This window comes from Sturnira hondurensis, unplaced genomic scaffold, assembly GCF_014824575.4.
Source record: "Sturnira hondurensis isolate 20B ecotype Veracruz unplaced genomic scaffold, ASM1482457v3 Scaffold0021354, whole genome shotgun sequence".
Lineage (NCBI taxonomy): Eukaryota > Metazoa > Chordata > Mammalia > Chiroptera > Phyllostomidae > Sturnira > Sturnira hondurensis.
This window is the reverse complement of record NW_028093985.1, coordinates 3,488,730-3,513,680: the sequence shown is the minus strand read 5'-3', so window position 1 is coordinate 3,513,680 and position 24,951 is coordinate 3,488,730. Positions and strand designations below refer to the sequence as shown.

General features: G+C 41.4%; 1 protein-coding gene across 1 annotated transcript in view; it reads right to left on the bottom strand.

Annotated features, from left to right (window-relative positions):
- The window catches only part of ANKDD1B (ankyrin repeat and death domain containing 1B), a 50,547-nt gene extending 29,735 nt beyond the window's left edge, over window positions 1–20,812 (bottom strand). The window contains 8 exon segments of the mRNA XM_037032398.1: window positions 4,892–4,996; window positions 5,102–5,181; window positions 5,184–5,199; window positions 12,167–12,265; window positions 15,000–15,049; window positions 15,052–15,102; window positions 20,302–20,680; window positions 20,801–20,812. Coding sequence (XP_036888293.1) covers window positions 4,892–4,996; window positions 5,102–5,181; window positions 5,184–5,199; window positions 12,167–12,265; window positions 15,000–15,049; window positions 15,052–15,102; window positions 20,302–20,680; window positions 20,801–20,812 — 792 coding nt within the window.
- Between the last annotated feature and the right edge of the window lie 4,139 nt (window positions 20,813–24,951).

Below are 24,951 nucleotides of genomic sequence, written 5' to 3'. Positions count from 1 at the left end.
CACAGCACCCAACAGGAATTTCAAAAATATGTTTTTAAATATAGTTTCCTATCATGTCTTATTTCAGTTTTAGGCACCCAACCCTTTTTAATGGATAGGCCATGACCCAGTGCAACCTCATAGGACGGCCCCTCCTCACTGGGGAGGCGAGGAGACAGGAAGACGTTTCCGCCAGAAGAACAGTGGAGCCTGGTGTCAGAGCCCCAGATTTGGGGTCCTAGACAGGTCACAATGCCTTCCCAGCTCAGGATCCTGATTCCCTTTCCTAATTAACAAAAATAAGGAGGCCCCAGAATTCCTGCTCCTTTTTTCTTTTATTCCCTAATGTATATGTAACCTAGTATGTTTTAATTCAGTTCATTTAAATTTTTTTGCATGTGAATAAGCCTGAGGAGTACCAATTTTTTATTAGAAATTATTTTTCATTTTTAAGTTTACTGCCAGGGTTGTAAATTTGACAAGGTACCAGATTCAGCAATAATTTCTATAAATAGTCATTAAATTGGCCCCCAAAGTCCCACCTGACCATCCATTCCCACGGGGATCCCAGAGATGTTGCCCTGGGTAGACTCTGAGGGAAGGAGGCCGGTGGAACCCAGCACACAGCGCCCAGGGCCTGTGCACAAGTGGACGCCACACATTTCCCCTTCTGCTGGGGTAAAGAACTCAGCAGAACACCAGCAGAAGGGGAAAACCAGCAGGTGCCTGAATAAGCAGAGATCTGAGAGGGAAAAAGAATGTTGTCATAAGGTAGAAAGTGCTGAAACAGCCAGCAATGAACATGAAGCTGTGGACCTAGTGTAGGCAGGGTTAGCTCTTCCCTTACACACTGCAGCCAATAGATTTGTTGACTCTAAGGCTGTTAAATACTGCTCTCAGGTTCACATAAGAGGATATGTCTTCTCAAACTCATGATCATTACTCCCAACACTTCCAAAAAAAAGCTTCTTTGCATTTTGATCTCTAGCAACTTCCTATATAGATCCTTTAAACCAACACCAGTTTCCATATATCTGCAGCTGAAACCAATCCAACACTGTACCACAAAATTCTTATAAATATTCAGGAAATATATGAATGGCCTCTGAGGCCACACCTTTCTGTGTCGCCCCTTGTAGTCAGAGTACTTATTTTTGATCACTGGATGGGAGTTTCCATGGAGATTCAAAAGATGTAGCCAAATTTACCTATAACTTCTTCCGGCTGCTCCTGTCTCTGTCCCCTGGAAAGGCCAGGTGATTTCTGGAGCTATAGGGTTGGGAGCAAGTGACGCGTGCACCGACCAGCAGTGCCCGTGGCGTCATGAATGAGACAAGAGACAAATTCACATGCACTACCCAGTTCCGAGGCAAAAAAGGGCTGGCATGGCTACTCCCTCAAGGCAGGGAGAGCCTCTCAACAGCCTGGCCACCCTCTCAAGGTCAAGGGGAGAGTGGCTTGGAGCAGCCTGGCAACTCTCTCTCAGGGAAAGAGAGCATGCACTGACCCTTCCTTAGACAGCCTTTTATTAGTTTTTTTGCACAGGAGTTCAGGTACAACTTATTAATCATTGTCAGGCAGTAAACAATAGATGGTATACAAAGAACCTCTAGGGCATCTCCCAAGTCAGGGTCTGTCAGCTAAAAGGCTACAGAACTTTGGGAACATAAACTCAACGTTCTGCTTGGGCCTTTATCATTTAACTAAAAGCATTCTCAGCAAAGCAGGTCTCACAGGATTGTTAAGAATTCTTTATCTTGCCAGATTACCCAGGCCTGCGCTAGCTGGTGAAAGGTTGCACCGTCTTCCCCTGTCACAGGTCTTCAGGCTTAAGTGGATTAGAGCCAGGAAGCCCTTCTCCCAGAGTACATGGGGACTTGGGCTTCGTCAAAGCTGGCGGGTGAGGGTCCATCACTCCCTCTTTGTCGCAGCGCCCCCCTTCCCACAGTCCTTCCATGATGGCCTCCCAAGTGATTGTGTCTGGCCTAGGCCTACCCTCCTCTGAGGGTTCTCACCTGTCTCTGACCATCTGACCATACCTTGGGGGCAGGGGAGGAAGCAGAGGCAGCTACCAGAGACAAGCTTTGTCTGTGGCTTGCATTCCCGAGAGGTCACTCACTCAGCCTTAGGCGTGGGAGACGGTTTAAAATTCCTGAAACCAGGCAGAGCAGTTCCCAACAAGCCAGCTCCAAAGATTTTCCAGTGCCCTCCATCTCTCCTATTTAACCAGGCCACACAAACTCTCCTGGTCTAGTTAAATCCATTTTATTAATAAAGACCTCACACCTGGCCTGTCCTTGTTAGCTTTTGGAGTTCCCTCCAGGCTAAAGAGAGGATTTCACTAACCCTGGGCAGATAAACAAGACCTCAATCGATTTCTGTTGATGAGACAGTAGGCCAGAGGGCCAACTGTGAAGGTGGAGCAGTCTTTTCTATCAGATGTGTTTCAGGAGCTCCACGATATTTTTAAGTGAACACTGACAAAGCACCTAATGGTGAATTAATACACCCGGAACTCCCAGTTTCTACTGGCTTATGCCAGCATCTTCGACCCCACTCACAGATTTCAGAAGGAGAAACTCTGTTTGCCTTTTGCATTGATCCGTCTAGGTTTCCAACGGGACTAAAAGTGAACTCAGAGATTCTTCTCTCCCTAGACACCCCAGTGGGCTCATTATTTGCTCATTCCTCATGTCTCTAAACCCATCTCTATTTTGAGATCTCTCAGCAGGACATGTGACTTGCACAATCTGTTGCCAGGGCTTCATGGCCTTTTACCCAACAGATAGTCAGAGGATGAGGAAGAGGAGTGGAACAGGACAAACCCAGACCAGTGGAAGAGATAAAATAGTTGCTGGCTGGCAGAAACTCCAAAAGTAGGGAAGGGTCCCCACAAACGTGCGTTGGTCTTTGAGCCCTTTCACCTGCCTGGTCTTTCCCACACTGCTATCTCCCATGAAAGCAGCCAGAGTCCACGGATCGGGAAGGCAGTCCTGTGTCTTAGGTATAACAGGCCCTGAACAATATTTGCCGAACTGAACGGAAGGGAACTCATTCGGAGGCTACTCCCCACTCAGGATCAATCAAACTGGGAGACCCAGCTTCTTCACCCTGACACCTGATACTATCTGACTATGATTATCAGTCCGAAGAAGTCGGGCCATGTACTTTATCCTATCATAGCTGCTATAACAGCAATCGTTTAGTGAGCGCTTGCTGTGGGCCAGTCTCCTTGCTTGGTGCTTTAGTCATGAACCCATTTAGGCATCCCGAAAGTGGCTGCTCTGACATCTTCTACATAGGAGTGGCTTAGGGGGTGGTATCTGATTGGAAAGGGGTGATAGAATGGCTTACCATGAAGCTCATTGGCATACTCGTTTTTACAGAATATTAACAAAATATCATCAATCTTCTATATCAAAGAATGGAAGTGTTGCCAAAAAAGAATTATAGTGAAGTCAACCCATCCTCCCCAGTCATTCCCTTGATTGTACCAGAAGCAGGTTTTATTATTCTCAATGTACATATGGAGACACTGAGGCTTTCAGCAATTGGAGAATTTGCTTAAAGCCACATAACTAGTATACACCCAGACTATTGCCCAAGTCTCTCTGCCTCTGAGCTATAAATGTATAATAGTTACTTAGTCACACTCAGAGGAAGTAAAAGAAATTTATAGCCCTGGCTGGTGTGGCTCAGTAGATTGAGCTTCAGCCTACAAACCAAAAGGTCCGGTTCCATTCCCACCCAGGGCACATGCCTGAGTTGTGGGCCAGGTCCTCAGTTGGGGGTGTGCAAAGGCAACCAGTCAATGTTTGACACATCAGTGTTTCTCTCCCTCTCTTTCTCCCTCTCTCCCCTCTCTCTAAAAATAAACAAATAAAATCTTTAAGAAAAAGAAATTTGTAGGCTTTATTTGAAGAAGTAGTTTTTGTTATTGTTGCTAATTTTAAGTCTAAAGTCAGAAAACAACATAAAAGTTGTGTTTTTTTAAATGAATGCTACTAATTAACTTCTGGAGACTTATGAAAAATAACATTCTACAGGCACAGTGAAATGATGGTCCCATTCAAAATAAAACTGCCAATCCCACAGAGAATACTGTCCTGTGGAAAAAAGCCTAAGAGGTACTGCAGAGAAAAAACAACCCCTGGTACATGAACAATGCCCACCGTCATCTGGAAAGGGAGACAGGGCAGCACAGTGACTGGGTCAGCCAGACCCGAGCTCAGTTTCTGGTTCTGTCACTTTCTAGTTTTGGAACTTTGGCTCAGGTACTCAGCCTCACTGAGCCTCAACTTCCTCGGCTTTAAAAATAGGCAAAATATTCCCTTCTTTATAGGATTACTGTGCATATTGATAGGATAATTCATTCATTCAGCAATGAACTGTTTAACATCCATGTGTGCCAGGCTCTAGCCTCCCACTGAAATGAATGTAAGTGGCTTTCCTCTCTACCTAGCTCACTAATAAATACTCAAAAGTAGTACTTGCTATTATATATCTCCCTATGAAAAGAAAAAGAATATAGACAAATATGGTAAAATTGCATTATATTTCATGGCTCATTGCTGCAGAGCCTTAGGTCAAATACATTCCAAAAAGGTCAGGCATCATAGAGTAAAATGCGGTCACCCATTCTGAATACCAAACAGGGTGGATGCTGTCCATATCCCCGCCAGCATGAGGAAGTAGAGAGGGAAGAAGAAATCTGGGGGCTTCCTCACTACTGCCTGCGCTCCCCACATGCAGGGGCCAGGGCCACCACCAGCACCTGCACTTTCCTTCTGCTCCGTGGTCCTCTAGGATGATGGAGGGGCTTGCTGCAGGTTCATGCTGGCTGTGCTGGCATCTCCAGCAGGGACAGAAAGAAAGCCAAATTTGGTGGGGGGGTGTGAAACCTGTGTGAAACCTCATCAGGTTGGTCCACGTCCTTCAGGTGCAGATCTTGAATGAGGTACTCCACAGTGTGCACATTATTGCTCTGACCTGCAAAGTGGAGGGCATTCATTCCATCCTGGAGAGAATCAGAGTACAGGAGGTAATCACACAGTGATCTCAGGACCTCCCCCTCCTGTATTGTGAGGTGGGAGCTCTGTCCAGGTGTGACCCCCATACCTACCTGATTCTTGGCTCTCTGGTCTGCTCCAGTTCTAACCAGCACGAGCATGATCTTGAGGCTCCCAGATCAGGCTGCAAAGGAATTACTGTCAAGCTGTGCTTCCCCAAGAAGAGAGAGAAAAGAATCCATCACTTGGATGAGCCACACCACATAATCTTAAGTCACTAAAAGCCAAACTGACAGTCAACTGTAGAAAATTAAGAAATAGAGAGAGAATTTCATATACAGCAAAGGTGGTGTTTTAGTTCTATGGGGAAAACAAATATATTTAACAAATGATGCAGGCACAAGTGGTTCTCCATCTGGAAGAAAACAAAATTAAGTCCTATATGTCATATTGCCAACACACAAAAACACAATAACAATACATATACTACAGGTAAATCTAGACTGCAATGTACAGTGCCTCTATCCAGAAGTTATAAAAGGAAAGACTGATGATAAAATCAGTAAACAAAGGATAGATTCTTTAAATGTTTCTTAATAAAGATAAATGGCTACTTTCTCTAATATATGAAGCACTCCTACAAATCAAAAATAAAGAGGCAATTGAACCAATTGAAAACTGTACCAAAAGTGCTATCAGTGGAAACGAAACCAACATAATTTAAGCAATCTGGCAAAATCTATTAAAATTTTAAAATGACTAGCAATCCCACTCCTGAGAATCAACCCCATGAGAATAAGTTTTAGGGCCCAATGTTATATAATCAAGGATATTAATTTTAACACTTAAAACTGGGAGCAAGGTTAATGTCCATCAATACAGGAATGCTGAACAAATTAGGAAACACATCATGAAGCCATCAAAAATAATGAATAGAGCTATAGCAATTGACTGACTTGGAGTGATTTCCACAAGGTAGCTGTTAAAATGTAGAAAAGAAGGTGCAGATAAAATATAACATAATCCTATTTTTATAAAATAAGCAATGACCAAGAAAAACCCTCATTTGTGTATGTATGTGTATATACACATATATATACAGTTGGCCCTCCATATCTGCAGATTCCACATCTATGTATTCAATTAACTGTAAATTGAAAATATTTGCAAAACAATGCTACATAGTTTCTGACATGTACTATGCAGTTAGGCCTACATACTCTATGTAAATATTTATAATTTCAGTAAAAAGAAAATGTTTACCAATTTCTGTACTCTTTTCCTCAAGGAACAATAATGTACAATAACTAGTTGCGGTTAGCCTTCTCTATAAATCAATGCTATATACTCAGTTAAACTAAATCCAGTTTCACATATGGTCAAAGAAGAGGCCAGAAATATTTGAGATAGAGGATAAATCATGTTTTGATAGGAGCTCAGGTTTTCCCTAAGAGATCATTCCTAATTTCAAAGCCACAAACACATAAAGATTTCAAACAGTGATCATAAAGTGCAAAAGCCAGAAATTCAAGCTGCAAACAACCTGAGTCTTTGAAAATAAAAATTCAATGTGGAGCCGTTATTCCTCGGAGACAAAAAGTCACTGCTTACCAGTGCCGGTTCCACCACGAGAACCGTCATAAAACTAAGTCTTCTGATATCGAACAGACATGCCTGAGACGGCACATGAGCATGTGGCACGGATCATACTAGTGGTTGGTACAAGATGCTCTGTAAAGTGTTAAATGCCCACCACCACTGACAGCCTGGCCTCAGTACAGGTCTGGTCACAGGTGAAAAGGTCTGTAACTTCCTCTGGGGAACACTTGTACTCCAGGAGTTTCCCAAAAATAAGAAGCTCTGAGAGCAGATGCTTGTCATTATTCTCTGAGCATCATCTGCACTCCAGCCAGGATCCTTTGTTCACATCTGGAGGAAGAGCCTTCTTTTACCAGCCTGCCTCTTCCCAAGCCTTGGGGATGCTGTCCACTCTGAACCTGGAGTCCTCAGCATCTGGGCTATGCATTTGATCCTTATGTGGTGTCTTGAACAATGCACATCTCTTACAGTTCTGGTCCTTGCTTCCTCAGTAGATTATCAGCCCCTCAAAACAAGGACTGTATCTCATGCCAGTACTTTTGGACACAATCACCTGGGGATCTTGATAAATCGCTCATTCTAATTCAAGGGGTCAGGGGTGGGCCCAAGAGTCTGCATCCCTAAGAAGCTCCCAGGCAATGCCAGTGCTTCTGGTCCCAGGACCACACTTTGAGTAGCAAGAATTATATCTATCAATAGTTGAAACCCCAGTAGTTGGCATTGGGACTTACCCATGACAGTCACTGAATAAATATTGATGGTGAAGGGCTTCGTTGTTGACTCTTTGCAAACAGATATTAGAACTTACAAGACAGATCTATTTGCCAACACAAACTCGGGGCTCATAGCCCAGATAAGGGATCTTTCACATCTGACCAAACATGGCCTTGCATGAATTAAAAAATCATTTTATTAGTTATGTACTAATTTCACTATGAGTAATAAAACTAGTCAGAAACTAAGTTAAGAAATACTTAACTTAGCAAACCTTCAAGGCAGAATATGGTGATACATCAGAAATTACTGACAGCATTTCAGTCTCACAAGGTAAGTTAAAAGAGGCTTCCAAATGGGAAAAGCCTCAAAGAGAACAAGTGGGTAAAAACATTTGGGGATTAATTGACTTACATCATAACATAAGCCAATAGTACACTGAATATATTAGCAACATGGTGTTTAAAAGAAAAGGTGCTATTCGACCGGGGCAATGGATACACAGTTGTTTATTGTATGAGTCTCTTCCCTTTTAGAGAATGGAAAAGATTTTTNATCAATAGTTGAAACCCCAGTAGTTGGCATTGGGACTTACCCATGACAGTCACTGAATAAATATTGATGGTGAAGGGCTTCGTTGTTGACTCTTTGCAAACAGATATTAGAACTTACAAGACAGATCTATTTGCCAACACAAACTCGGGGCTCATAGCCCAGATAAGGGATCTTTCACATCTGACCAAACATGGCCTTGCATGAATTACAAAAATCATTTTATTAGTTATGTACTAATTTCACTATGAGTAATAAAACTAGTCAGAAACTAAGTTAAGAAATACTTAACTTAGCAAACCTTCAAGGCAGAATATGGTGATACATCAGAAATTACTGACAGCATATCAGTCTCACAAGGTAAGTTAGAAGAGGCTTCCAAATGGGAAAAGCGTCAAAGAGAACAAGTGGGTAAAAACATTTGGGGATTAATTGACTTACATCATAACATAAGCCAATAGTACATTGAATATATTAGCAACATGGTGTTTAAAAGAAAAGGTGCTATTCAACCGGGGCAATAAACAACACAGTTGTTTATTGTATGAGTCTTTTCCCTTTTAGAGAATGGAAAAGATTTTTGGTTTCAGTCCTGGTTAAGATGGGGTAAGTATGCTCCCCCCGTCTCTCTCACCAAGTGTGACTAAAATCTCTGGATGGAATGCGTAGAGCAGCTATCTGAGCACTCTGAGAAGTTAAGTGGTAACAGGCAAATTGGGAAAGAAAGCCAGAACCCAAACTATAAACAGTAAAGATTTCCTGATTTTTTGCTTTTGCCTTCCATATCTTTCTCCTTGAACGCATGGCAGTGCAAACCACAGAATGGCACCCCAGGCATGGACAGAAAGAGCTCCAAGAGAAGCCCTCTCTGGTCTGAGGAGTAGAGGGGGACCCTATGGGACAGAGAAGGGAAGGGAAACCCTGTTTCTTTTTTCCCTTCCGGTCCTGCCCCAGGCAAGCCTCATTCCCAAAGCTGCAACCCTATGGTAGGAGAGGCAGAAGCTGTGACTGAACAAGCCACTAAAACTCTGACAGTGGGAATCCTTCTCTCTGACCAGAGAGATTGTGGTCAGAAAAGGGGCTGATGGTGACGGTGGGGAACTCATTGCTTTTTTTCTCCTTAGTCCCAAAGAGAGAACCAAATGTGGAAAGTACACAGTGGAACTGGGAGACTACACCCTTGGCTCTCTAGTCAGAGGACCAGAAAAGGCGGGGAGGGGCCCTGGAGCTGGAGAATAAGAGAGAGATAATCTTGGAGAGGTGGAAGGCCGAGATAGCAACCCCATTAGGTTGTGTATGAATTCCTAGCCTCACCTCTGACTTATATATGGACCTGACCCTAAACAACAAGACAAAGGCTTGGAGAACTGAACTAGGGGCTAGGTCACTGCCCAGGTCTCAGACTGGGCCCCCCGAATGGCATGCATGTGGGACAGGTCCAAAGAGCACTGTAAAGGTGTTGAAAATGTAGTGGCATTGGTATCAAATGGTGTTGGTGAAACTGGCTATCCATACGCTCGAAAAAATAAGCAAACAAATGAGCAAACAAGAACCTGGAGCTATTCCTCACACCTTATTAACTCAAAATGAACAATAGATCTAAATGTAAAACACAAGGCTATAAAATTGAGGTTTTGTTTTTTGTTTTTAACTATGAAGGTATGTTTATTGAAGATGGGGACGGTGAGACACAGAAGGGCCTAGAATAGAAGTAGCAACAAGAGAGAGCCAGGCTGGGCTGCCTTAACTCACTGGGAAGTCAGAGAAGAGAGGGCGCTGTGGACAGGTTCAGGGCATTAGCCCAGGACAAGCGGCGATGCCCATTGCTTTCTCAGTTTAAGTTTTATGGGGACCCTTAGAGTTTAGGATATTTGTGCCTGTGGGAGAAGAAAAGAGAGAAGAGGGGAAGGGAATGGCGTCCCTCTGGGGACAGAGGGAGAACATGCCTATAAAAGTTTGGCGGGGAGGGAAAGAGAAAATCTTCATGACCTTAAGTTAGGCAAATCATTCTTAGATATAACTCCAATATCCAGATTCATTTAAAAAATATAAGTAAATTGTACCTCACCAAAATTAAAAGCTTCTGCTCTGAAAAACACTAAAAAGCTACAGGACATCAGGAAATATTTACAAATGACATATCTGATCAAAGATTTGTATCCAAAATACATAAATAATTCTCAAAGTCAACAATAAGAAAACAACTGAATTTTTAAAAAAATATTCAAAAGATTTGAATAGATACATCACCAAAAAAGACATGCAAAGGGTAAATGCTACAAAAAAGATGTTGATATGCCATTAAGGAAATGTAAATTAAACCACAATGAGAAGCCCATAGGAAGCTATTAGAATGGCTAAAATTAAGGGGAAAAAGTGACAATCCCAAACGCTGATGAGGAGGCGGCACAACTGGAGCTCCGCCGTATTGCTGGTGGGAATGACAGTGGGACCGCGACTCTAGAAAACTGTCTGGCAGCTTCTTGTACGTAGGTACTATACAATCCAGTAATCTCACTTCTCGGTATTTACGCTGGAGAAATGAAAACTTATGCACGCACAAATACCTGTATGTGGATGTTTACAGAAGCTTCATTTGTGACAGTCAAAAAATAAAAACAACTGTCATGTCTTTCAACTGGTAGAATGGATCATTAAACTGTAGTACATCCAAATACTGAACTGCTATTCAGGAATAAAAGGGAGGCATTAGTGATACAGACGACATAAGCCAACCTCAGACGTGTTTTGCTGAGTGAAAGAAACCAGTGTGAAAGGTTATATACACTATGCAATATCATTTATTTGGCATTTTCAAAAAGGCAAAGTTATAGAGATGTAGAAGAGGCAAATCATTGCCAGGGATAGGGAAGGTTTGACTACAAGCCCAGCATGAGGGAATTTTCTGGTTGATGCAATTTTTGTGGATTTTGGTTGGGTTAGTGGTTACATGAATCTATAAATGTGTTAAAATTCATAGTACGATATGCCAAAAAGAGTGTTAATTGTAAGTATGTTAATTTAAAAATTAAAGTAAAATAAAAAGTTATTGTGTCAGGGTTTCAATGTCAGAATAAGAATAGATCCTTGGCAATCAGGTCTATGACCAAAGCATCTTTTGTAGGCTAATGTTAAAAAATAATCAGCCTAAAAAACATGTTCCTTCAGTACCATTACCATAATACAACTTATTACACTTACAACACTGGGGTGCTTTTGGTGCTGATTTTTAAAAAGGGGTAGTTCTTCATTCTGATTCTGTTATGGATCACACTACTTGCCCACCAACACCAGAACAATAAATAGACAGAGAAGGGTGGACTGTACTTGTGAAACAGAGAAATTCTCATCAGTTCCAAGTCTAGACCATGTCTATAACTGCCAACAAGACTAACAAAATGAGCAACTGGTTTGAACTGACTTCACTCATTTATCTTCCAAGGACTCACTAAACACATACTGAATCCAAGCCCTGTAAGACATGAAGGTAGAGCAATGCTGAGTCTTACCCTCCAAAGAGTCATTTCAGAGAGGAAATAGAACAGCTCTGCGGGAATCTGCTGAATGGTTTATCTTTCAGAACCATGGTCCATTGAATTGACCAAAAACCAAGGCTACCATTTCTTTCTGCAACTAGAGTTGATAAGCATGATGTTGGGTTTCTCCAGCCCAAGTGGTTTCTTTGTGCCATAGTAAAGTATTAATAAAAAAGTAGGCGGAAAATCCTTAGGATGCAGGCTGATGTCTAGCTAATGGTACGGTCTCTGGAATCAGTTGAGCCAGGTTCAAATCCTGCTTCTACCCTTTCTTAGATGTAATTTTTCAAGCAAGATATTTAACCTCTCTGTGTCTCAGGTTCCTTGTCTGTAACTTGGGTATTAATTCTCTTCCAAGGTTGAGGGGCTAAATGTTAAAGTCCTAAGACTGATGCCTAGTATATACTATGTGTTTTAAAAGTCTATTTATTTATCAGAGTTCACAGGGCAAAGTCCCCGAGGCCAGTTAGTTTCTGTCTTCCATTGCCCCAAGTTGTATTCTGGGCAACCATCTCATTCTTATAAATGCATGCCACTGACAATCAGGTCAGCATGGGAAAACAAGTAAAAGCCCAAGTCCTATAGGTAATGGGTAAAGAATTTAGTCACCCAAAACAAAGAGCACACAATACATGTATTCTCAAAGAAATCTTTCTGAAATGAATACTTCCAATGGAAATATTTTATGTATATGTAAAGAAAAGGTGACCAAAGTGACCAGATTGACCATACATTCCTTCTGTTCCAATCCATTTTACCAAAAGAGGAAGACCTTACCTTATCAGCAACACCCACCCTGGCCTTACGATTAAGCAAAAAATCCACTGCAGATAAATGACTTGCCCCCACTGCAAAGTGCAAGGCTGTGCGGTTCATCTGAGGAAACAGAATTTGTGTTCTCAATCATCTGATTGTTCTTTAGCCTCTTTAAGATTCCTGTTTCTTGAATGATCACAATTTTCTATCAGGTGCTTGTATTTTTTATTATTTATCCACTCTTTATTCTTGTCTTTGAAAGTAGTAAGAATTGGGTCTAGCATAATCTTGCCTTCATTTATTACTAGATAATACCAGAGAATTTGGCAATCCACCAGAGGCTATGCCCCAAGCTGACATCTACTGCACAACCTATCATTGCTTATAATAATATAATGGATTTCAATTGGGGAGCAAAAGTTGTATTTTTACCCATATACAGTCATTAATAATGGTACTGTATTTTTTGGACCATAAGACATACCTAAGTTTTAGAGGAGGAAAATAGGAATAAAAATTTTGAAGCAAAAATGTGGTCAGATACTTAATAACATAATATTTAACCGATATAAATGTAAACAGAACTCAACAGCAGCATTAACAACCATTATTCCTCCCAAATTTGGGTGGGTGGGGTCAGAGGAAAGATGCATCTTATAGTCCAAAACTATGGTGAATATTGTCTGGTTAGAATATATTGATAGTGTTATAATAAAAATTTTCCTACATTTTTATACATACATAGTTTTTTATTCTGTAATTTTTTGAACTGCAAATTTTACTGAAGCGAACAAATTACTTCTGAAAGGAAGGGAAGAGGAGAGGAGAATGAAACAGACACAGAAAAAGAAAGCTACAAATATCTTTTGTGTCAAAGGAAAGCCACCAGGTGTTCTAGAGACATCCAGAGTCAGTCCAATGCATTCCAAACGACGGATGTTTTGCATGTAAGTAAAATTCATGTCATATTTCCCATAATCCAAACACCGTTTTTGCTTCCAAAGAAGGTGCCTGGGCATGCATTTACCATCCTTTGTTTCACATAAGTAATTTATTGCAAAAATATGAGAAATGTTGAAATTAAATATTTGACTTCCTTGGTAGCTAAACTGGCGATAAACTAAGTTTGACAAAACATTAGTTATCTTGACATTGTCTGCAATCTAGAGCTATATTCTATTATGTCAAAATTGGGCTTATACAATTCCTCATTACCTTTATTTTGAATAAAAATGCAAGCCAAAGCAACATCCAAGATAATTCAGTAAAATCACCTGCATTTTTTTCATCTCTATCAACACAGATTTCAAGGAACATCACAAGTAACCAAGTGAATAATTTGCTGTAAAAAGGCCTAAAAGAGATGGTATTAGAAAGTATAACACAATTCATCAGTAGTTTTAATAACTTGCCACACTGAATATAAGTTAAAGTGGTCTAGGTTGCACTGCTTCCCCAAGTACTTTAATATAAAAATATGGTTTAAAATATCAAGAACCTGTATAACCAAAAAATGGTTATAAAAGCATACTTAAGAGTCTATTTCCTGCTACTTGGAAAAATGATTACTGCTTTATTTATTCAACCATCAATCTAAATAATAGCATCAAAAGTCCTTGCTTAGTTTTTACTTTTCTTTCCCTTTCCTCCTTGATTCCTTGATGTTTTTCTTTTTTTGTTACTAAAATTGTTATGCTGCAAAATTTGCTATTTTTCTACTCTTTCCAGGATGTCTATAGACAATGAATAGTATATACACCCATAACACATCAGAGACACGTGCACACACATGCACATAATATACACATAGACACATAAATTCCCACATAGGCATAAACACATACTTCTTCAAATACACACATGAACAACTGCTAAACATCCTTATACTGCATATGACACAAGATTTCAGTTTCTACGACCTCACCACCTGGGACAGATTCAGGTTTTGTAGAATTTGAAGTTTACACTCTTTAGGGAACCCTCTTTAACACCAGAGTCGGGAAACTTAATAGATTGTAGTTAAAATTTCCTACTTTTTCAGATTTTACAAAGTCATAGAACTATGGGAACATAATCCTAGAACCCTTCAAGTGCCTTGGAAGAGAGCTGTATAAGAAGGAGCCCTAAAACTTCTGTTTCATTTAGCATTTCACCTACCTCTGCCATCCCTACCTTGAACCACTCCACAAACTGTCCTACACAACTGACACAACCCCAACCAGCTCACTTCAATGAGCTCTGCTTTGAGGGGCTGTCAGGAAATCCCCTTAAAACCAAGCCATAGGAAATTCATATCCTAGCAGTGCGCTTCTCCTGCCAAGCCGAGCACGTGAAAAACAACTAAGAGCCAGGTTTCTGAAAGGGCCCCCTTGTCCAACATGCAGATGCATCTTCAAAAGCAGTAGAATGAAAACCCATATTCTACTTTAGATTTTAAATTTGGAAGAACCAACTACAAAGGACATAATTGGAAAGAAAACCACCCAGATTGTGTAGCAAAAGATGTTCTGCCTTCCCAGAATGTAGGAGCCAAAGTCATCCACAGGCCGTAAACTAGGACCGAGTCCAGGCCCAGAACCTTGACAGCTGGCTTTACTGCCCACCCACAGACTTTGCACAGATGTGCCTAAAGACCCGTGCACTTCCCCTCTGTTGAGATCAATGAAAATGCTAGGAGCCTATTCCAATGCTTGATTGCACCTTTAGCATAAACACTCGAATTACCAACAAAGGAGGTCTGCCTTACCTCATCCAGCACAATCATTTTTATTTTTATTTTTATTATATTTGGTTGAACTGTGTAACCCAAACCACCCTCAGAGCAGTCACTGTCACATTCGCAACTTCCACTCACATGGTTCACAGCATTAATGTTAACCTTCTTTTCAAACAGCTTCTCCATAGATGCAAATTATTGCTTTTAGCAGCATTCTGGAAGATTCTCTCACTTGGCAATACTGAAAGAGAGCAAGCAAGCAAGCATGACTGAGGGAATTTATGGGGAATGAAGAAAAAGCAAACATCTTTGGTAAACCTTTTAACTCTAAAAACTTGAATCGACAACCTTGAGCCTTTCTCATTTTACCATTCTGAAGAAGGGACCTCTGCTTCCATATTTTATAAGCTGTGTTGTTACGATTCCACTTTCTCCTCACTCTACAAGTGTTTTCACATACTTAAAAATATTCTCGGTCCCAAACAAAACATTATTCCCGGGACCACCCTGAAGTCGGTAATGCAGTCTCTGGCTCCAGGAGATTGTAGGGTGGCCAAGGACTTCCCAGGGGACGTTGCTTGTAAAATGTTTGTATAAGATTAGACAGGGAGGAGCCCAAATGCTCCATACAGAGATAAAATCATTGTCTGCAGAACCCTGTACAGCCAGGCCTGCTGAAACAAAACTTTAAAATGCAGCACATCACATAAATATATACAAAGTCTAAATGGGATGAACATGTTTTATTCTCATTTATATGGAAGGAGATAAAAGTAGATTCACAATTACTATGAACATTATACATCACACACATACACATTCAGATGGCAGGTTTCATTACCTAGCAGAGAGAAGATTGAGATTATTTACTGTCATGTAGGGGAGATAGAGGGCTCACAGGGGACACCCTCAACACTAGAGGATAAAGTCAGAATTGGAACAATGTGAAATCAACAATAGACCATCTCCAAAAGGTCCCTAAGAGAGGTTTTGTAGATATGTTCCTGAGTGGTTTCCCTAGTATCTGCCAAAGACTCTTTAGAACACCACAAAGTCCAGTCAAAGACCAGGGGGCATCTTCATTCTTTCTATCCTAGGTCCTTTTTTTCCTTTCTACCCATCCTACTATTCCCACTCTGTGACTTCAATGTCCACAGAGATGAGTCATCCCACTCTGTAGTTTCTCAGTTCCCTGACTCCCCTGCCTCTAATAATTTTTCTGACCTCAGCCATCCAATTTCAGGGTCACATTATTGACCTGATCACCCTCAAAAACTACACTACCTCTGACATCTTCAAGAATCCCATTCTCTGAACACCACCTCATCCATTCAGCTCGAGTTCCTCCAGTCCGGAAATTCCACAACCTCATCAAGTCCTCTAATCTACTGTTCTCCCGTCGTTTCATATTCATCCCTTACGTCCTTACTTCCCTCCTTACCCAGTTTCCATCCCATCGTCTACCTTTGCAATCACTTCTGTGTAAACACCTTTACCTCCCTCACCATGTTGGTCAGAATCCTAATTCTGAGGTTAAGACCAACTGCTATCTCCTCCATGTTTGTACTATGACACCTAAATGATTCTGGAGAAAAAAGCACACGACCATGCTGTGGTAGACACTGCTAGTGTCCATCAAAATCTGATTCTTCTCCTATCCTTCCTGAACACATGATGAGTGCAGATCCCAGCCTACATGCAGTCAGGTGAGGTAAGTCCAGTGAGCTGAGAGCAGAAGTGATGGTGTGTCACTATGGGGCTAAGTCGGTGAAAAGCCTGGGTCACCTTCCAGGTCTTTCTTGTCCTGTCTTGTCAACCCTGAAAGCTATGTGTTTAAATGTAGGGGTGTTATGACTATATTGCATCCCCTCAAAATCATATTTTGAAGTAAGTCCTAACCCCCAGAACCTAAAAATGTCACTTTATTTGGAGATAGGTTCTTCATAGAGGTAATCAAGTAAAAACGAGGTCATTAGAATAGGCCCTAATCCAAGATGACCACTATCCTTATAAGAGAAGAAGTTTGGACATACAGACAACAGAGGGATGACTGACTATGTGGAGACAGAGGAAGAAGAGGAACATCTACATGCCAAGGACAGAGTCCTCAGAAGAAACTAGCCCTGCTGACATCTTGATCTTGGACTTTGAGCCTCAAGAACTATGAGATAAATTTTGTTGTTTAAGCCACCTAGTCTGTGGTCGTTTGTTATGGCAGCCCTGGCAGATGACTACGTTACAAGGTGGTGGTGCCTCCATCAGCATGGTATTGGGAGACAATCCTCCACGGGTCTCTTGCATTTCTGCACAGCATGCAAGCAGAATCGCTGGCTGCCTTTGTTCTGGACTATCTTCCCAAGGATTCTGCGTAGTGAACTTCACTGGAAAAGAGAGATAATGTCTTCCTCTGAGCAAGAGGCAGCTTTGCTGACAGCCTAAAAAAAAATAGTGAGAGCCCTGGCTGGCACAGTTCAGTGGCTTGAGCATGGGCCTGCAAACCAAAAGGCTGCTGGTTCAATTCCCAGTCAGGGTGCATGCCTGGGTTGCAGGCCAGGTCCCCAGTAGGGGGCACGTGAGAGGCAACCACACACTGATGTTTCTCTTCCTCTCTTTCTCCCTCCCTTCCCCTATGTCTAAAAATAAATAAATAAAATCTTTAAAAAAAATAGTGAGAATAAGGCGTCCTTACTGCCCATTACAAAAGATTTGGGTTTCCTAAGTCAAGAGCCTCCTGTAACACAACTCACTGCAAGTGCAGGTTGGTATTATTTCTATAGTACTTGGGGCTCTTTGCATCTCACTGTGGGAGATGGGGCTTCAATAAAACTGACACTGATGCTGGCACTCTGGCTACTGCTTCTGCTGTGAGTAATAAAATCCTTTGTATCCAGAAGTGTCTTCTGCCAGCATCTATGATACCATGATAGGCTAACTTGGTAGCCTGCAAGTAGAGTAAAATCTCAGACCTTTATAGTTCTTGACATGTGGGGTCCTAAGAGTCTAGGTAAAGCAGATACCCTCCCAACCCATGTAAGACATGTTGTATGAGCAAGAAATAGATCTTTACTCAGGTTTAGGGGTTATTCGTTACTGCAGGGAAAGCTGGTCTATCCTGACTGACACATGTACTAACAAGCAACAGATACCAAACCTACTCCTACATTTTTACCCACTACTTTCAAGTAGGATCTCCGTACAGCATTTCCCTAGCATCTCCTACCACAATTCCCTAGGCTTCCATTCTCCAAAATTTATGCCTTTTTCTTTCTCTTCAAATATCCTAATCTATTAATTTACCTTATTGGCCACCATTACTATCACTTAATTGTCAGTTTATAATAGTGGAGAAAGTATAAGCAATCAGATAGGAATTCCCACATCTTCTCACCTGTAAGTCTACCCATGTATGTACATTTATACCATACCCTCTGCTTGTATTACTGTTACAGTCAGTGAAAATCCCTGTGCCTCACCAAGGCTAGCCCCTTCCACTTGGGCTCTGGATCATACCCCTTCTTATCAATTATTTCATTAGAAATAATTAGTTTCCTAGAAATTATCTTTTTGCTCCACTGCATCATTTAATCATTCACTTCAAAATACCCAGCAGCAATGTTATACCTCCAGTGTAAAAAAACCAAAACCAAAAATCCTGTCTCTTAATTTCACATTGCTTTCCAACTGCCACTCCATTTCTCAATCTCCTGTTACCCCCAAACTTGTAAGAGTTCTATAATTTCTGATTCTACTTCCTCACCTCACAGTCTTATCTCAACTCATGTTAATTAAACATTGTTCTCATCATTCTACTGAAATTGCTCTTGTCAGGTCAAGATTGAGATTTGTCAAAACACACTCATCACTTCTCTGTCGTGTGCGGCAGATTTGACACAGAGGATGACACTTCCCTTGTAACATGTTCTTCTCCAGGCTTCTGTTAGGCCACCTATTGCTTCCAAGTCTCTTTTACTGGCTCTTCTCTGCTTGCTCTCCAAATGTTGGAGCACCCTAGGGTTTTTATAAAAAGACAACGTAATGGAGTAGGCGTTAACGCTCCTATCTCACAGATAAGGAACTGAGACTCAGGGGGGAAAAAGTGAAACCACTCGCTCATGTCTTTTTAAAAAAGTTATTGATTTGAGAAAGAGAGAGAGGAAGGGTGAGAGAGAGAGAGGGAGAGAGATGATTTGTTGTCCCACTTATTTATAAATTCATTGGTTTATTCTTGTATGCGCCCTGACTAGGATTGAACCTGAAACCTTGGGATATGAGGACAACACTCTAACTAGCTGAACTACCTGGCCAGGGCCTGGCCCTTTTGATTTTTTTAAGATTTTATTTTAATCCTCACCAGAGGATATGTTTACTGATTTCAGAGAGAGAAGAAGGGAGAGAGAAAGAAAAAACATCAACTGGTTTGCCCCCCAAACACACCCTGGCCAAGGATGGAACCTGCAGTGTAGGTACATGCTCTGACCAGGAAGGGAACCCAGAAACTCTTGGAGTATAGGAGGATGTTCCAACCGAGTTATCTGGCCAGGGCTGGCTTACTAATTTTTGACAAAGGTTTGAAGGCCCTGACAATGGAAAAAGGATAATTATTTCAACAAAATGTATTTGAATAACTGGACATCCAAATGAAAAAAAAATACGAATCTTGATGTAAACATGACACTCATACAAAAATTAACTGAACATGGATAACATGTAAATGTAAAACACAGGAGGAAAATTTTATCAGCTGGGGTTAGGCGAACAGTTCTTGGACATGACAACAACAGCATGACCATAAAAGAAAACAATGATAAATTGGGCTTCATCAAAAGTTAAAACTTCACTCTGTGAAAAGCACTATTAAGAGAATAGAAAGACAAGCTGAAGGACTATATTGGCAAGTCACACATCTGGCAAATGAACTATATTCAGAATACACAAAGAACTCTGGAAAACCAGCAGGAAAACAAATAGGAAAAAAGACTTCAATGGACCAAGGAGGAACATTCTCGATTTTTGGAAACTCTCCAACAGCCTGCCTCGCTTTATATTATAAATGTATTCCTAAGGCATAGTTGATCCGTTCCATGCTTTAAAAACCAAGGAACGGAACATTAAGTGACTTATTGAAAGTCATACAATAAATCAGTACATGAGTCAGAATAAGAGACAAGAACACATGAAACTCCTATTTGTAAAAAGGCTTAATCATTTCTACAAGCGTCCTCTTCCTTATGTGGGAAGAATAACACTTTACTTCCATCCCACAGGGCAGGTTTAACCCGAAGTAAAACCACCTGGGAAACGCGGCCCCAGACGGGGGTGGGGGTGGATTCGGCAGTCGAACGGGGGCCTGGAGGGTGTGGGACCGGCCGGGCTGCGAGAGCTTCCGCCCGCATCCCCTCCGCGCGCCCCGCCCCGCCCCGGTTCCGTGTAGGGGACTCACGGAGCTCGGGTCCCGCCCCCTTCTGCGGAGGCCCTTGCTGCTTGGGGACACCGGACCGGCCTCTCTCGTTTCGCCGATCCCCCTTCTCGGCCGCGGCGAGCAGCAGCGCCCTCAGCGCCGCCCTCCGTCCCGGGGAGCGCGGTGCGGGGTCCGTGTCGGCCCCGCGGCCCTCGGGCGGGCGGCACGGATTGCTCGGAGCCCCGGGTTCCCCGCAGCGCGCGCCGGCCCGGAGGCCCGCCCTCGGGTGTGGCGGCGTGTGGCAGGGCTCGGTTTTACCTGCAGTAAAACACGCTGAGGAGACGCCCGGCTCCCACCCCAGCAGCTCTTCGTGCAGTTTTGGAGAGTTGGGGAGGTTGGACTTGAACCAACATTGTTGGGACTTCGACAGGAAACCATTTCAACGTGGGCTTACAGCATTTCTTTTAAATAAAGTACACTCTCAGTTTCTTCTCCGATGGTGTCAACCTTGGTGTCCCATTTTAATGCAGCTGTAATTTACGGGACTCCTCATCTTGGGTATTATCGCTTTCGAGGTTATAAAATAAAGAACTAAGGAAATACAGCAACCTATTCTGGCCAGTCATGGGCCGCGCTAAAATTCTGATCACGTGCAAGACAAGTAGAATATGGAGGGTCGACCAGGATCTCAGCCCTCATTCCAAGTGCGTACAATGGACAACAAAATAAAATAAACCTGTGGGAAGTTTTGCATATTCTAGGAGAGAAAAAAATTGAGAGACCTCATAATAGAACTACATTTGACCCCAGAACTGACGTACCCTTTTTATGTGTACACATGTGCACACACGGCCATAAAAGTGCTATTAGGGAAGCACGGTCTATAAAATGCACGAGATGGTCAAGAAGGGAAAGAAATTGAGGAAAGTTGAGAAACGAATTGGGAGACCAGAGATTAAGGGCTTGACAAAAGGAATGCAAAGTAGTAGATTTTTTCAAGAGGCCACAGCAGGGTAGACAGAATTCAATAGCAGATACGGGTTTAGCAGAGGTCGTGTTTGTGTGTGTGTATAATGTATGTTTATCTATGTATATGTATGTATGTATGTATGAGTTTGAAACTATAATAAACTTAAGAGACTGAGGCCAGAAGGAAAGGGTGGGCACCATTTGCTTCTCAATTATCTTGTCTGCCTGAAACTTGTGTGAACAGCAACAAGGAGATACTGCCACAAATGAGTTCCCACTTGTAAGGGGGAACTCATTTCAACATTATGATTTGCTTAATAAATTGAATCATGTTCACAATTCTCACCCTACCATCTGAGTTTTTCTTGAACTGTTAATCCAATTGTATATTTCAAAAAAAGTGAGTATCCTTTAATTATACAACAAAAGAAAAATTTGTGCTCCTGAGAAACAAACACCACCTCTCTGTGAAGTTCACCAAAATCCTTGCAGGTATATTTAAACATATCACTGCTGTTAAATGGAGCATTGCTTTTTTAAAAAAAAAATCAAGCACCAGGCACCAGGTATTGTTTTCAAAATGAATATTTCCTCAAAACACACTTTTAAGCTCTAGGTTAACTGTCATATTTTGAGCCTTCTTCTAAATATTTCTAAGCCACCCCAAAAGGACAAGTAATAAAATGAATAACGAATAAAATGAATATTTATAAATATAAAGTAAACCATTATCAAATAAAGGGAAAGAAATGCAATTCCCTCTTTCTGGAATGCCCATCCCTTAGGGCCCAGCTTGGGTACAGCCACCTAGATCAGCCACCACCCTGTCTTCCCAGGGCAAAAATAGTAAGATAGTAATAGACACCACTCTTTGGGCATATACAGCAAAGCTACAGCAAAGAATGTTTCAGGGTCTTTATAGAGAAACAAGACCATGAAGGAGTGTCTGATCAGTTTTTCCAAAGGATAGGGCCCCTTTCCTGAAGGTGGCCCTTGGGCTAAGCTGAAAGAAGAATAGTTGTGTACAGTGGGAGAGGCCAAAGGAACATTCAGGAAGCACATTGTGGGTGGAGGGAGCAACTGAGCAGGACTCCAGAAGGAAGAAATAGCTTGGTCTATTCAGGAACAACAAACTGCAGTGATTTGCTTGGCCTTGAATGCCAAGCCCAGTGTTTGGTGTACATCATGGACAGTGAATGGTGTGTGGAAGCTAGTTTGTACTGGTTTGCAAGTGCTGGTTGCCAAATTCTCAGGAATTTTTTGAGAACTGGTTGATATCATGTCCACAGCTTAAAATCTGTTATGGTATTTACACCACAGAAATCATCATTCACTGAATATCAGCTCCCCTTTTCTAACCCCCTACTGATCCTGGAAAGAGTTGAGAGCTTTTGAAATCTTTTGTTTCGTTTCTAACATGAGAGTGACATTATAAAAGTGCTATTTACTGCTAATCTGCAAAAAATGCACAAAACAGTTTAGACAGGGAAAGCTGAGAAGTCAGTTGGAAGGCCATAGTTTAGGCAACTAATAAGGGCTTGAAAAAAGAATGGAAAGAAATGTTTTCAAGAGGCCCTACAAAGGTACAGAACTCAACAACAGATGGCTGAGTGGGTTGGGTGAGGTTCCCTGGTTGGCGGTACTTTGCTGCATGAGTTGTGCCTGGTCCCCCCTGGACTTTGCCCATTTACCTCTTTCCCTTTGCTTATTTTAATATGTATTCTTTCACTGAAACAAACTGTAACTATGAGTATAACAAACAGCTTTTTGAGTCCTGCAAATAATTTTAACAACATATTTGGCCTGAGGGTAGTCCTGGAGGCTCATGACATAGTAATAGAGATCACATTTTTTAAAAATCTATAGATAATCATTCATGCAAGCATCATTTATTTAATAGGCAATACTTTTTTTGTAATGAGTCATCTACAATGTCCACACCCATGTCAATACTGCTGTTAATGTGCTGTATTACTATAGCTTTATAATAAATTTTAACATGTAATAAGGCTTGTCCTTCTACCTTCTTATTCTTGGGCCTTTGCTCCTCCATATACCATTTAGGGCCTACTTAACAACTTCCCAGAAAAAAATATGGGATATTTTGTTTTGAATTCCACTGAACTTATAGAATAATTTGGGGAGAATAGTTTTAAGGTAGTCATCCTACCTATCATGAACAGGGTTACACTTTTCATTCACTCAGATGTACAAGTTCATCTTTCAGTAATATTTTGTAGTCCCCAAGTTACTACACATTTTTTTAAAGATTCCCCACCTGCTCTTTAAGTACCTTGTTACATAGGAGATTATTTTTATTATATCTTCTAACTGGTTATTACAATGGTACCAGGATGCTACTTCTTTTGTGTACTGATCTTGCAATCATAACCTGGTTGAACTTTTATTAAATGTAGATTTTAAAGAATGTAGACAAACACACCATCTGACAATAAAGTTTTATTTTTATTTCTTTGTTTCTAGTTTTCATTTATATCACTTATTAAATTGACTAGAGCCCTGGCTGGTGTAGCTCCGTGGATTGAGCATGGGCCTGTGAACCAGACAATCGCGGTTCGATTCCCAGTCAGGGCATATGCATGGGTTGCAAGCCAGTCCCCAGCAGGGGCCAGTTCCTAGCAGGGGACCCACGAGAGGCAACCATACACTGATATTTCTCTCCCTCTCTCCTTCCCTTCCCCTCTAAAGGTAAATAAATAAAACATCTTTTAAAAAATTGACTAGGATCTCCAACAAAATAATAGAGGGCACCCTTGTGTTATTCCTAAGAAATGCTTCTAAAATTTCACCATTAAATGTGACAATTTGTATAGTTATCAATAGGAAAATTCTTTAGAATTATGAACAGAACCTGGTTCTATTTGGGGTAGCAAAATGCCCAACTAAAAACTGCACTTGCAAGTTCCCTATAATATGGGGAAGCCTTATCAGTTGCCCTATGACAGTTTGAGATGTAAGTGGAAATTATGTGGGGCTCCCAGGAAAGCTCCTTAAAGTGGGACAAACTTGTTGCCCTTTTATCATTTCCACTTTCCTGTCTTCCTACATGGAACACACATGTGTGGCTGCGTGTGGAAGAGCCCATCTTGTGACCACAAATCTACTGCGTGAGGCTGAGAAAGTCAGAGACTGAGCTCATCTTTGAACCACTGAACCAATGCTAAACAATGATATTCATCTTTCAAATGCAAAGTACATCCAATTTTTCCAAAGGGACTCTGATTTGAGTCTTTGTAATACACAGGTGAAGTGAAACTCTGAACTCATACAGAAAGTAGGGTGCTGCGAATAACAAAACCTAATATATAGAATTGACTTGGTATTTGAGGGAGAATTTTGGGGAGTGGGGACACGAATACCACTGGCTGAAAAGCGGGTGACTTATTTGGCAGTGACAAAGTATTTGGTCAAGTTGTCAACTGCTGTCCTTTGAAAAGCAGACCAAATGCTGACTGAAGCTATATAGCATTAGGGGAAGTACTAGGAGAAAAACTCAAAATGTTGGTGTAGGATGGCTCTCCTGTGCTGTGTTCAGCAAAGTTCTAGAAAAGCAAAATGTACTTTTTTCTCTATTAACACTAGTATATTACAGAGACAGAGAAAATATCTTACTAAGCAAAGCAGTTTCTGCCATTTTTTTCTTTTCACTTTTTATTGCAATACAGGTCACATATGAACAAGAGTGTATAAAATATATTTGTA